At 44.3% G+C, this 15,745-nt stretch overlaps 1 protein-coding gene across 1 annotated transcript in view; it reads left to right on the top strand.

Moving 5' to 3' along the window:
* The window catches only part of LOC142491877 (uncharacterized), a 72,512-nt gene extending 59,098 nt beyond the window's left edge, over positions 1-13,414 (top strand). Inside the window, exons 4-8 of the mRNA XM_075594697.1 lie at positions 7,092-7,232; positions 7,707-7,856; positions 8,304-8,447; positions 10,982-11,121; positions 13,024-13,414. Coding sequence (XP_075450812.1) covers positions 7,092-7,232; positions 7,707-7,856; positions 8,304-8,447; positions 10,982-11,121; positions 13,024-13,035 — 587 coding nt within the window. The 3' untranslated portion in view covers positions 13,036-13,414. The remainder of the gene's footprint in view (positions 1-7,091; positions 7,233-7,706; positions 7,857-8,303; positions 8,448-10,981; positions 11,122-13,023) is intronic.
* Positions 13,415-15,745: the final 2,331 nt, after the last annotated feature.

A 15,745-nucleotide genomic window follows, 5' to 3' on the forward strand; every position in this document is an offset into this window, starting at 1 on the left:
ATTCTTGCAACCATTGGTTCAAAAATTACCCTCTTTCTTAAGAGACTCTTTCGACTTACTTACAGACATTGGACAAATCACATGGTGTCACTCTTATACATGGGTCACACTAGATGTGACATCACTCTTCACCATCATTGAGCACTCACAGGGTTTAAAAGCAGTTAGTCACTTTCTTAATTTATCTAATCTTCACCTGGCACAAATCACTTTCATTATGGATTGCATTCTATTTTTATTGCAACATAATTACTTCACTTTTGGTGATCGGTATTTTTTACAGACACAGGGGACCGCTATGGGCACATCATTTGCACCTTCATACGCCAACTTGTTCATGGGCTTTTGGGAGACTTATCACATTTTCGGTGACAATAATCCTTATAGACAATATATAAAATTCTATCGTCGCTACATCGATGACTTACTTTTGATTTGGTGTGGGGATACACAGACACTTTTATCTTTTTTAGATTATATTAATGCCAATGACTGTAACTTGAAGTTTACTCATACCATACATGATCATCATATTGATTACTTGGATCTGCATCTTTATGTAGATACAAATTTGTTGATACAAACAGATATATACAGAAAGGAGAACGCTCGCAACTCACTGTTAAGAGCTAATAGTGCACACCCGAGACCACTGCTCAACGGTATCCCCAAAAGTCAGTTCTTACGACTAAGAAGGATTTGCTCCACGGAGGAATCCTTCGATGCTCAAGCTGAAAATCTCAGACTAAGGTTTCTAGCTCGTGGATACTCTGACTGTGCCATCGGGAATGCACTTAATAATGTGAAAAAACTCAAGAGGACAGATCTCTTAAACAGATCCAAAAAGAATAGGCCAGTTGAACAAAAACAAGAGAATTATGATAGAGAGGCACCTCTCTTTATTACTACCTATTCCAGACAAGCTGGCATCATTCGGTCTATTCTGAACAAACACTGGGAGGTACTCAGATTGGACCAAGATCTGAAAAAATACACTAAATCCAACCCCAGAATAGTGTACAGGAAAGCTAAGACGCTGGGGACTCATCTTTCACCGAGTATGTATAGAACAAAAAAAACCACTAAAAGCACCATCCCCAATGGGTTCTACAAATGTGGATCCTGTAATTTTTGCAAATACGCCCTACCTATTAAATCCATCAAGAATATATACACAGGTCAAAAACATAGAATCAATTCTTTCTTAACATGCAATACAAAGTATGTGATATACATTTTGAGATGTGCATGTGGCTGCAGCTATATAGGTAGAACGATCAGACCTTTAAAAATAAGAATCAGTGAACACATCAGAACCATCAGGAAAAAAGATGAGAAATTCCCAGTCGCTAGACATTTCAATCAATGCTCAATGGGCTCAGTAGATCAACTCACATTTAGCGCCATTGAACATATTGCAATACATCCAAGAGGTGGAGATAGAGAATCTCTTCTCAACTGTCGGGAGATGCATTGGATTTATACCCTTGGGACTTTGATGCCCAAGGGTATGAATACCGACTGGGAACTCAAACATTTCCTTAAATAATGTTACCTGATGTCTGTACATATTCTTGTTCTTTTCGCCCTCTACCTCACCCCTCCCCCCCCCCCTCCCATTTCCCTTCCCCCTCCTTCCCCCCCCCCCCTTTTTTCCTACCCTTCCCCTACCCATTCCCCCCCCCCTTCCCTCCCCCCCTTTCCCTGCCTCTTCCTTCCCCTTCTCCCCCCCTTTCCCTTCTCCCCTCCCCCCCTTTCCCCCCTCCTTTCCCCTCCCCCCCCTCCTTTCTCCTTGCTTTGCCCTTCCCCCCCCCACCCCCTCTCCTCCCCACTCCCACTTATCCTTCCCCCCTTCCCCCCTCCCCCCCACCCCCTGTTCTCTTTCCCCTTCCCTACTTATCTCCAACTATATATTTACTAGCTTATATATATATATATTTTGGATGTCTCTGACACAGAAATCTGTATACCACTGTGTAATTGTCTATTCATGTCACAAGAGAGACTAAACTCCTAACAATTAATTATATATATCCCTGATTGTCTAAACAGATGCTTGGTAAATTGTATACCTTTTTCATTATATAATTATACCTGCAGAGATGTATTTTGCCCTATGTATATATATACATTAAGGACTGTGGATAATATTGTATGTAACGGGTATTCCACCCCACCCAATCTCATATATAGTGTGGGTGAGTAGAACATGCGGTGTTACCGGTGTGGTGCGTATACCTGCAGGCTCACAGGAGGTCTGAGCCTCCGCTAATGAGAGCCTGGGGTGAATCCTCTGGAACGAATCTTCTTTTACAGCGCCTCCACCTATGTAGGATTCTATGGACGTGTAGAATGACCCTACATAGGAACCCAATTAGAAACCACACACACAGTCAGTGATTATATAATAACTAAGGAATTTACTTCGAACATAGAACATATCATCGCCTTTGCATATCCTCATAACCTGTGTCCCTCTCACGAGGAGACACTACCTGTGACGTCTCGCAGGACGTTTCCCCAACACTAGGTGATCCCACCCAGTGTCCAGTGAAACCCCCACACCCAAGGTCCCGTACTCCTACGGAGATAGTCAATGGGTGACTGCGCAGTCACTAAAACCTCTAGGCCTGTTGGTGCACATATAATATTGATACCTTCCGAGCACTCCGATGCTCGGGCCTGCAACACTCTTCTCAAAGGGTCAGACGTCCGTCTGATCCTTTCCAGGTACTCTGCCGGTGGACCCCAACGAGGGTCCCACCGCTCCACGGGAACTGCAACCGATCACGGCAACACCAACCGCATGGGAACAGCAACCGCCGCTATCAGCTTTCTGCCTAACTACTTCTAGAGTGACAGCAACCCTAACCTGGGGCCTGTCCCTGAGGAACCGCAACCTGGGATGGCTTGGGGAAAACTCCTAGGGCCTGTGGAACATTAACCTGCCCCCCTTCCCCTAGCTACCCAGTCTCAACTGTAACTGCTAATCCTAACAGCCTAACGCACCTGCAGCCAACACTCAGCTCATACTGTCAGCCTGCAGGGATCCACACACACTTCACACACACTGCACGCACTGCGCCCAGCACATGCAGCGACACACACACAGACAGCTGCAATCACACACAGCCACCTGGATCCCGCAGCAAATCATCCACTGCACACACGCTGTGCCTATTTGCCAGTGCGCACAGCACTACCCGCTGTGGCACTGCCAAACCTGCACCTTACACACACTAAGGGCGACCTCCCTATCTAGGGCCGTCCCTTATCAGTTACCCACTAACCTGGTGGGGAGTTGGGGCCTACCTGGAGGGTGTGGGTACCTATCAGGATGCAGGAGCTGCACTCACTCCCTGCATCCTTCCTTCCCCTTCAGCTCCGCTGCTCCAACTGACGTGACTCATGCAAAGCCCAGGAAATGTATCTATTTTCCCTCCAGGGCAGTCCTACAGCCCTATTGGCTCCTATCAAGCACCTGGTGCCTGCCTCGCTATGCCTCATGGGAATTGTAGTCCCGAGGCCCCTACAATAACATTGGGGCCGCGTGCGCTCCTCCCCTCTGCCTACACTAACTCCTAATGGCCGCCGCAAGCTCTCCCTATGCTTCCCTACCCTCGCGCGACCACCTAAGAGCTGCCTTAGCTCCCTACCCCTATCTGCGCATGCGCGACCTATCTGGGGCTCTCCTGCCCTCGCGCGATCACTGCGCATGCGCGACTTGAAGCGCAATGGCGGCGCCCTGCTCTGCGGCCGCCGGGACCTTAGAGACGCGATCGCGGCCTTAGCAACGGCCCGATCGCGTCCCCGGCAACCGGCCGCAGGCAGGAGAAGCCGCGCTGCTCCCTGCTCCAGCCCCCACCCTTGGAAGCAGCCGTCGGGTTGTTCAGTACCCGCGATCGAGCTGCGCCAGGGGAGGGGGGTCTCCAGGAGCTGCTGGGGACCAGGGTTACATGTATATAGCCATATATTAGATATAATGGATAATAATGTACACAACCATACATTGGATATAACCATGCCCTCCATTTTCTCCATTTCAGAGTAGAAGATTGCTTTTATATATGTTTATACTATTGTTTTTAACCCTGTAATTTGTTATTAGTGCATGTTGAGTTTCCAACATGCAGTAGCTACGCGCCTGATATAGGTGTCACTCCCCTTTTCCTCCCCGGCACCAGCGATGCATTCGCAACCTAAGGAGCTCATTGGTCCAGGGTGTGGACCAACCAGATCATATTTTGACGATGCCGCGCCAATGGCAGGTGACGTCATCAATCAGCTGGAGGCAGGGGAACTCCTTTATCAGCTGCGGCAGCCGCAGTCTGTTCAATATTCTCGTTGACAAAGGGCGACGGCCCGAAACGCATTCGAGACTTTTAACATATCCCATGCCATGATGTCTACCATGGAATAAAGGATTTTTAATAGCGGTATCTAGCCCCCTTCTTATTGCAATTGCTGTGCTCCGTTCTTTCCGTGAGGATATCTTGTTGCTGCATTCAATGATTAGGCTAAGGCCCCGGTCACGGCGCTCTAATGCGCGCCCGCGCTTTCGGCTGCGCGTTCCGGCGATTCCCCGGTCTGCAGCTCACTGCAGGAGCAGAGACCGGGGGGGGGCGTGCCGGAGGAGTGACGGGGGCGCGGCCATGACGTCACCCGGCAGGTTCGCCCTCATTGGCTGAACCGCCGGAGGGCGTGCCTAGCCGCTCGACGCGAGTTCCTGCTCTCAATTCTATTGAGAGCAGGAGTAGCTCTCGCGCGAGCGCTGCACCCCCCCCTCGCAGCGGGCCCGGCGCCATTGCGGGGAGGGCTCTGGTGAGCGCAGCGTCCGCCACAGCGGACGCTGCAGCATGCAGCGGGGGCAAGGCCTTAGTTTGTGGGGTGTGCTACTAACTTATTAGCGAAACGCAGCCCAAACCACATACCTGAATCTCATCCTGGGAGTACCCCTATAGCCCCACCCCCTCCCAACACTGCCCACAATTTCCAAATTGGCCCAGTATCCGAAGAGGAGATTACACAAGCGCTCCTCAAATTAAAACTAAGCAGCCAATGTGGACCAGACTTACTACTATCTAGGTTCCTAAGACTTGGTGCCCCAGCAATTGCCAAATCAATTGCTTCCATAGTCAACTCTATCCTGTCTGCAGGCCATATCCCTAAGACCTGGAAAACTGCCAGAGTTGTCCCAATCTTCAAAAGTGGGGACAAAAACACTGTCTCAAACTACAGGCCAATATCCCTTCTCCCAATCCTATCCAAAGTCATGGGAAAATGTGTCCACTTCCAATTAAGCGATTACTATACCAAGACAATTTTCCCTAGCCAATTCCAATCTGGCTTTCACCCCAAACACTCCACCATTACTACCCTGCTAAAAGTTTGCAATGAAATCCAGTGTGGAATGGAACGGGGACAACTCACTGGTGCAATATTCCTAGATTTTGCAAAGGCTTTTGATACAGTTGATCATGCTATCCTGCTTAACAAACTCCAGAGCTCTGGAATAGGGAAGCATGCTTTAAACTGGTTTCAGTCTTACCTATCAGGTAGATCCCAACATATGTCCATCTCAGGCTCTAACTCCAACCCCTTGGATATCACCTGTGGCGTCCAACAAGGCTCTGTTCTGGGGCCCCTACTCTTCTCAGTGTTCATCAATGATCTTCCCACAGCTTGTAAGGAAGCCTCAATACACAAGTATGCAGATGACACAATGCTATATGCACACAGCCATAGCCTCTCTGACCTTGAACACATACTTCAGTCTGAGTTTTTGAGACTCGAAAACTGGATTTCCCATAACAAACTGTTTTTAAACAATGACAAGACTGTAACAATGGTATTTGGGATCAAGACTACATTTTTAAAGCTTCCAGTGACCGAGCTCCAGATCAGAACCATCGCTAACACCACCCTAAATCCTGTTACTAGTTTTAAAAACCTGGGTATATGGTTTGACTCCCACTTAACATTCGGAATGCACATTGATACTCTGACATCCAAAACCTATGCCAAACTAGTTGTACTCTACAGGAACAAATCCTCCCTAAGCTTGCTGGTCAGAAAGCGTATTGCACAGCAGATGCTATTGCCAATTATAGACTATGGAGATATAGTATATGGCTCTGCGCCTCAAACCCACCTTAGCAAACTTGACACCCTCTATAATTCAATTTGTCGTTTTGTAATCCAATGCAACTACAACACACATCACTGCGAAATGCTCAAAGAACTAGACTGGTCATCACTCGAGTCTAGGCGCAAGTTCACCTTTTCTGTCTTGCCTTCAAATACTTTCTGGGCCAGCTACCCATCTATCTGAACAAGCTCTTCACCCCTACCACATGCAACACTTATCATCTGAGATCAAATTCCAAAAGACTTTCATTGGTCCCAATGCTCAACAAAGTATCCGGACGTTCCTCCTTCTCTTACCGTGCACCCCAAAACTGGAACAACCTACCGGAGACTCTCACATCCACCACCAGTTTAAGTTCTTTCAAAACTAAGGCTGTCTCACATTTTAATCTGGTCTGTAACTGTTACATACGCCTATAATATACATCTTCTCTAACTGTACACGCAATGTCTTGTATATAATGTATACCCTGTTCATGTATGTAACTGTATTTTTAACCATGTATTATTTGTCATATTAACTATGTCCAGGACATACTTGAAAACAAGAGGTAACTCTCAATGTATTATATTACTTCCTGGTAAAACATTTTATAAAAAAAAATATATATATATATATATATATTTATATATATATATATATATATATATATATATATATATATATATATATATATATATATATATATATATATATATATATATACTGTATATATATATATATATATATATATATATATACATATATATATATTTTCTCCAACCCAATTCCCCAAATTTAAGTGACTGATTAGTGATTTTTGGCAACTCTTCAGGTATCACTACTGGGTCAATCAGCGTTTCTCCATAGAATGTGCACCGCTGTGACATTAATGAATTGAAAGTACGCTGTTGTCGTCTGAAATGCATTTTCTTGACCAGAACACCATGTCTCTCTGTTACAGTGAAACCAGGGCAGTGCCCAGCTGTAAAGGGAAAGTGTCCTGCACAGCCGCCTAAACCAATGTGCCAGAAGGACAGTGATTGTACTTTGAAGAAAAAGTGCTGTGATTCCTGTGGGAACAAGTGTGTGGAGCCAGTGCCAGGTAACACAACAATGTCTGTTGGTGTTTGAAGTGGGATTAACAATCCAAAAAAATGTTTTGTATACTCTTACTGTAGGTTAGTTTATTGACAGTAAAGGTGTTTGCAATAATATTATATTGCTGCCATACAGTATTGTAGGGTTACATATTTTAATCTGTTTCTCTCAAAATAAAAGCAGAAGTTGCTGATGACCTAAAACGAATTAAATAGTTTTATGTAGTAAACATATCTCTGCTCTTTGTTCACTTTGGTGCTGCACCTTAATCCTCTTCTGTTCTAACTTTAGAAGTTACTTGACCCTGGATCCAGAATATCCGCTGCACTGTGATACCACACACATTCTGGCATGGAAATTTAACAACAGCTTTCACCATGTTTCCAGATCAGTACAAGGAATTTTGAGTGTCAGAATGTCTGTCAGGATAATACAGTCTGGAATATTCACTTGAGATATTGTCTGTCCCTCTCTGCAGAGCGCGCTGGGTTCTGCCCTGTTATTAAGGAGCAGTTACCCTGTGACACAGTCCTTGGCGCCCCCCTCTGCAGCACGGATTCTCAGTGTCCGCGCAACCAGAAGTGCTGTGTGTCTGCTAACAAGATGCAGTGTGTGCCGGCTTTGGAAGGTAACACTTGTAAAGAATGTAAAGCCTGTGAGTGAGGATGTCTGTCTGAGGATGTACTGTAGGGTGTTTTAATATTTGCAGTATCTCTCACAAATACACAAGGCTCTCAGTACCTGTGTTGTTCTTGTTTATTGCTCTTGCAGGATCATCCATATAAATGTGAAAGATTGACAAAATATAGTACACAGTCCTACAGTATTTCTGTCTCTCTGCCAGTCCCATATGTGAGCGTTACAATAAGGCACCCAAACATGTAACATTATCTCTAGCATTTGTAGCCCCATCATTTTAATTATATATATATATAGATATATCATTATGTACTGTATATTATTGATTTACTGTAGGAGACTTTGTTAAAGAATTCTAAAATAAAAGTGCTGGCTTTGGTTCCATACTGTAGCTCTTCAGACAGATGTTGTAGTCTTATCTGCTTCTGTGTTGCAGCGAAACCTGGAGATTGCCTCGTGACAGTAGCAAGATGCTCATACCCCCTTCCCACGCCAAAGTGTCAAAGTGACAGCCAGTGCCCCGGTACAAAGAAGTGCTGCAAACACTTCTGTAATCTGGAATGTACAGACGTCAGCATAGGTAAGTGATGTATGTATGGGGACTTGTATTGTTTCTCAATATCGTTGTAAATATCTCTGTAAGTTCCAATAGCCGGGAAGCGTACATTTATTGTAGGTTGTGATAACGAGAGAATTCTTCACAGACGCTATCGTGTGTACTGATCTCTTCTTCGTGTGATCAAAAAGTCTCAAAGAACTGCATGGAATTACTGTGCCAATGACTTTATTATGTTCTGCGCTTCATTCGCTTCCTGTATAGAGAAGGACACAGGTTTGTGGAACGGCCGGTTCCTTGGGTCCGCTGATTTCAATGCGGATTTCAGAAGATCAATCTCAAAAATGTCGCTTCACCATTTGCAGTTTTTTTTTTTTTAACATGACAAAACACAGATGGATTTTAAAAATCTGCCAGCGGGTTGAATCCAATGGCGGTTTTGTATTAATGCACGCCGATTGAAACTGTAACAATCTGTCAGTGAATTTATACATACAGTACATACATACATAAAACAAAACAAAAGAAGTGCATGCTCCGTAGTATAATTCTGTTTAATAAAACACATAAAATAGGGGAAAGCTGAGTATAAATGCACACATCACAAACAGAGATATAACATTCACATAGAGAGACCAGAAGGTCACAGATGTCTGACGCCAAGGAAAGGTGAGGCATCAATTTGCAGTGAAATGATATAATCACGGGTGTATGGGATTATGCAGCAAACCAGCGCCTTTTAGGAGGGATGACAGATGGTAGATTCTGGTAAAGTCACAAGAAGAGCCCAAATACCTCTGGTGAGCAAGCCCGACTTTCTCGGCATTTGTAGCAGTCGAAGGCAAAAGGTCTCACTTGGCTCCGTGGCCGGAGGCGAGGTGTTCAGAAAACAGTTACAGGCATCCTAATGGCTCAATGTTTTGAACCATGAAACAGTATATAAATAAAGATATACATACATACTGTACATGATCTGTGTCATGGATCTTACCAGGAAAGGCTAAAAGATTTCCACATGAGCAGCCTAGACAAAAGGAGGAGGATGAGATACTGTCTGAAAACAATGTCTTACAGCAATCTCAACTGCACATAAAGCCCCATGAGAACACCTGCTCCAATACAAGAAGAAAAACACAACACGCATACCACGAGTGGCTACATACAACTCTGCCCTAGAGGGAAAGCGAAAGATAATACAAAATCTGCAACCCCATGCTGACAGAGGAGGAAACATTAAAATATATTTTCCCCAAACCTCCCATCCTCGCATTCCGGCAATCGCCAAACCTCAGGCAGGAGTTATTCAATAGAAAACTTCATAATGAACTGAAGTACGCTGTTAATGGCACAAGACCATGCAACAACACACGCTGCAAACTTTGCAAAGATATACAGTAGAACATTCAATGTCAAAGGAACATTTTGCTGCACATCAAGGAATGTGGTATATATGATTCAATGAAGTACATGTGACCATGGATGTTACATTGATGAAACCAACCAAAAACTTCAAACCAGAATGAACCTGCACAGACCCACAGTTACACACCATGAAGAAGGCAGATACTGCCCAGACACACAATAACACACCATGAAGAAGGAAGATATAGGACTACAGTGTCTTCTTCAAGTGTAGTTACAGTTTTAAAACTCTGTTCACTTTAATATCCTATATCCAAGACTCTAATGTTGGGTCCTTAGCAGGTGTCATAAGCAACAACAATTAAACATTGTGTAATTCAACCAATTGATCTGTCCTTCATACTGTAGATGTAATAGTGTGGTCAGAGGTCTGGAAACGTCACATATATCCTTATTAAGGATCCTGTGCTGTGTGTGGACATATAAGCTGAGACCTGTGAGAATGTGATAGTTCTGTACACATTATGAAGAAGAAACCAGTGAAAATGTGATATATCTGTACTCATCAAGGGGACCCGAGCACCGCGTTATAACGGGTTCATCTGTAGTCCTGTACACATTATGAAGAAGAGACCAGTGAAAATGTGATATATCTGTACTCATCAAGGGGACCCGAGCACTGTGTTATAACGGGTTCAGCTGTAGTTCTGTACACATTATGAAGAATTCTTTTGTTGGATCAATAACTATTGCAACTAATGACAACACTATTCTTCTTCAGATCCTCTTTACACATTACATAACAGCACATGCGTTAGTAAAAGCTAGTTTAAGGAAACTTTGTTGCATGGCACAACATTTATTATAGCACTAACCGTACTGTAGCACTCGCTTACATATGCATATCAGAGAAATATGCTAAATGTTGTTATTAGATTATTTGTTTTCTTACATAACACTGCTAATGCCTCTCATTGCCTGGTGTTACATGTGCCTGGACCTTAATGTTTTACACGGTTTTGACCTTTTTTGATCCGTACTATAGTTATCTTGCTCTTCAAATGCTCTTATTATCACCCATTGCCATAATCGGCCTGATCCTGATGCCCATTGAGTTGAGTGAGGTAGGGGGAGCTTAGGCCTTATCCTGCCATACTTCCGTGCTGATTAATATCTCACTTATTTTTGTGTTGCAGAGAAACGCGGGAAGTGCCCGATGGTGATGACACTTGTAGCATGTTCTGAACCATTGCCTCCTGCATTGTGCCAAAGTGACAACCAGTGTCCTGCCAATCAGAAATGCTGTGACGATGGCTGTCAGCGGATGTGTGTGGAGGTGAGAAGCAGTCACGGCATTAATAACACACGGATAACACCTATACAAAGGGTTAATAAGTCATCAAGAACATTTCTCTTTAACTTTGTGTATTAATATGTCTCATGCTGTAATACAAAGAGGCCAAACATGAACATGTCTTTATTTGTCTTTTGTGTTATTGCATTTCTTATATACAGTATGTTACTAAGAGAGGTGGCAACTTCTTAGGATATATATATATATTTACAGTATAGCTATATTATTATGTAATCTCAGCCAGAGAAGGATTGCTGCTGTTGTTGTTTGTCCTTCTGCCACTGGTGTAAAGCACTGGATATATTATCTCTGACTGCCATTGCCAAATACTGTCAGAGTTCCAATTATAACTGCTGCTATATATATATTCCAGTTAATAATATACCCCAATCACAATCGCAGTAGTAACGTGCCCCACATGAAGGCCCTGAGCCCCCTTCACAGAGAGAAAGTCAAGCCAAATATAGCTGCTTAATAATAATGCAAAACTATCATTAAGTAAGTATTATTTTTCTTTTTAACTTAAGATATAATAGTACAGCAGCAACGCAGCTAATCCCTGGAAGAAATGTCTTCAACTTCAAGCTGTTCCTCTATTTTATTTATAAAATGTTTTGCCAGGAAGTAATACATTGAGAGTTGCCTCTTGTTTTCAAGTATATCCTGGGCATAGTTAAGATGACAAATAATACATGGTTACAAATACATGGTTACATAAGTGAACAGGGTATTTATTCTCCTCCTCGGCTCCTTCTCCTCATCCGCAGATCAGGGATTCTTGTTTTTAAATTCAAATTAAGGAACAAAATAGGGGTTTCCCGCACTCACTGACTATCATAAATACCAAACGTAGGGATATGCCAAACAGAAAATGTGATTATAGAAGCACAAGATATAACAATTGGGACAATGTCCTACACGTGAGCAGCCAGATAGCACAAAAAATGACCCTAAATACAAAGGTGCAGAGGAAGGGAGAAAGACGAGGGGAATGTGGGAAGTGAGGGGGGGGAAGAGGGACATTAGGGGGCAACGTTTCGGAGTAACCACACTTTCCTCAGGCCCATTCCCTGAGGTCCAATAGGACCAAAGGTACTTCCCTAAACCGTGCGTCCCCAACAAACTATGCAGACCCCAATTGGAGGAACTGGTTATACTGATATCACAGCAAACAAGCATAAAGCTAATGCACAAAGTCCAGATGCAACTAGGGGATGTATACTGAGGATGTATACTGCACTTGATTTGGGTGAATTCACCGTCACGATCCTCAGAAAGTTCCTCTCCTTCTCTCTCTCTCCTGCTGCTCAGAGTGAGGTTGCTCAAATTATTAATCTGTCCCGCGGATTGTCAGTGATAGAAAAACAAAATCTGGAAAAGGCGAATTACACTTTATAAAACTGATCCCTGGAAATCCGTGGTCCAAAGGAACCGGCCAATCAGAATACAGAAGGTCCTCATTACCTGGTTTGCACTTATTTGATATGTCATTCTGTGTTTGTAATAGAGGTCACTCCTCCACCACTGTACTGCCCTGCGGTATATGTTGGCACTTTATAAATAAACAATAATTATAATGTTGTTTGCCATGTTTGGAGCACAATTTATGTAAAATGTATTGAATTGAAATTTGCTGGGTCTCATTTCGCGTAAACATTTCTGAGTAATGATTTGCATCATTTACTGTAGGAAACGCTCTTGCATTTGCCTTAACCTGAAGCAATAAATAAAGCAATTCAGTGTGTCAGAGCAGACGTGTGCAGAATTCATACTTTACTTTGATACATCATCATTTGTACTTGTCCCCAAGGTTAACTGTATATAATTGGATCATAACGATCAATTTAATTACACAGAATAACACAATCTTTTCTACCTTTCTAGCAACCTGTATAAAACCTGACGGAGATGCCGCCAGCGAGAAGTGAGGAACATCCTACACAACCCAGCCCGTTCCCATGGAAGTGACGTAATTAGCGGAAGCCTCTGAAGGTCGGAGTCCCTGATGGGATCTGATAGCGGCGTGGGAAACCCCAGCAGGGAATACAAGTAACCCCCTTTCCCTGTCAGAGAGGCCTGTGACACAGTGTAACGCAGCGCATTGCAGGCCCCTCGTGCAGGAAATGGGAGTATCCTTGTGTTACATTACTTCCTGGATATTATTTTGGTTTGTTTCTCAGCCTGTGGGGTCATTGCTTGGGGATTGGTATCTGTTCTGCGCATATTACTCTGTCTGTAGATGCGGCTGCATTTAATAAAGACACTTTGTAATCACTCAGATCTGTCTCCTGATGGAATTTGTCCCCTCAGACCTACAGGAGCTTTTTTTTTTTTGACGCAGAATAATAGAGAAATATATGACCTAAAAAACTGAATAAATAAAACAGTACAGTATGTTGGCTTCACAATATTCTGCCATTGATGGCTGTTTCTCACACGAGTATCAGCTTGTGCTTTGGGGAGGGTCAGTAGCCTTGTTACTTTTGAATTGCCCAAAATCAGTTATAATCCCAGTCTCCGCTTCTTGTGACCTTGGGGAAGACACATCGGGCTGTTTTTTACTAAGCGTTGCTTGGCCATAAGACACGTCAGGTCTATTCACGTAAATAGGCTATAAATTATATCCTTATGTTGCTGAACCAAAGATTATGGAATAACACCACTTATTAAATATGGGTGTAGCCAGGTCCCCCAGGTTCACCCTTATCTCCGTTGCAATAGGGAGAGTCATGGAAGGTTGCAGAGTGTGCAGGGAGCGCTCCGGTGCACCGGAGGATCTGCGGCGGCCCGAGCATTCAGGGCGCCGCCATTTTGGTACTCGCGCATGCGCAGCGAGTCTTGGAGGCGATGGCGTCAGGAGAGAGTGGCTGCGGTATCGCGCAAAGCACGGACCAACCAGAGGGAGCATAGCATTGGAAACTACAAGTTCCATGAGACCAGGTGATGCCAGGGAGCCAATAGGGAGACAGGAGCTCAACAGGAAGAGATTAGGAGGTTGCGCGGGGGAGCACGTTGGGAAGAGAAGATTGGGAGGGGGACGAGGAAGGAGCTCAGTGTGTAGAGAGGCAAGTAGCCTCTAAACTAGGCCCGTATACCCCCAGGCCCAGATAGACCCTGAGTCACAGTCAGTTAGAGTTAATGTAGGGACAGGCCCTAGCATAGGAACCTGTCATGTTAGTGAGTGAAACTGCTAAAGACACAGAGACTGTTACAGCCCTATCCCAGAGGTTTGGGACCAGACCTCTTCAGGCAGATCATCAGCCATCCGGGTGGGATCGCCCCGGAAGGTATCACAGGCAGCTCCGCGTCGTCGGATCCTTTGTGAAGTCTGTTTGCGGGCCCGAGCGCAGGAGCGCTTGGCAGGTAACATTCATAAGTGCACCAACTATAACAATTCTCCTATTAGTGGCTGCGCAGTCACACACCTACACACTTATCTTTGGGGTTCGTGGTACGGGGTGTTGGACACAGGCTGGGAACACGGTGGAAGGTCGCGTCCTGCGAGACCCGTTAGCTAATGTGTCTCCTTAGGGAGATATGCTGATAGGGTATGATACATGCATGGTTATGGTTACCGCTAGTAAAGCTACTGTTTCTTTTACATGCCGTGTGCGTGGTATTGTGTTATTGTCCTGCGAGGAACAACTCCCGCTCTGCTGGGAGCCATCGCAGGTGGAGGCGCTGCATTTGGTAAGATATAATCCTACATATACATCGCCCCAGGCTCTCCCTGGCAGAGGCTTAGGCCCTGCGAGCCAACAGGTTATAAAGCATTGGTAGCTACACTGAGGTCAGTAGGAATCAGGGCTACATGGGTATTTACCTTATGTTAAAAGATTCCAATAATTAGAGTGTTAGCTCTTTGGGGTAAAGGTTCATTGTGGGTGTATTAATTCCAGGTACCTTCCTGTGTACACCGTCAGTGAGGTCTCAGAAAAAGCGACTCGCCATGTATCAAACTTTTGGGAGGAGTTACATGGTGCACAGATTATAATGAGATGTATCACATTATACATCTCTGCCCAGGCTTGCACCTTGGGGAGAGTCAGTAGGAGGAGTTGGAAGGGGGGGTGGGGGGTTTACATGGTACACAGATTATAATTAGATGTATCTGTCACGGCAGACCTGGTTTTACCAACACATTAATACCGGGATTCTGGACTGAGCACACAAGATGGGCAAAATAAATTTTAATTTATTTCCTTTTAAGACAAACACACAATATTCACAATTACAGTCAATAAAACATTTACTGCGATGGGGAAACGAAATCAAATGTCCACAGAATGAAACAAAGTCTCTTTGCACCCCTGCACGCATGCAAGAGGGTGTGCGATAGGAGTCATGCGACAGTCCTTGGCTATGTTCGCAACTTGCCACCCCTATATCTCCGCCGAAGGGAAAGATTTCGTAATGTCCTTACCGGATTCGTTCGGGAATCCTTAGCTCAAAAAGTAAAAGTGCAAATCTTTTTACGATGTGGTTAACCCTTCACACTCCGGAACCGCTGACGCTAAACCTTGGACGTTTCTTGGTTGCTCTTAGGTGAATCTGACTAGGACTGGGCTGCAGGCATGTTTATAGGGTTAAGAACCCTATCCCTAAC

Source organism: Ascaphus truei, chromosome 4, assembly GCF_040206685.1.
Source record: "Ascaphus truei isolate aAscTru1 chromosome 4, aAscTru1.hap1, whole genome shotgun sequence".
NCBI classification, from domain to species: domain Eukaryota; kingdom Metazoa; phylum Chordata; class Amphibia; order Anura; family Ascaphidae; genus Ascaphus; species Ascaphus truei.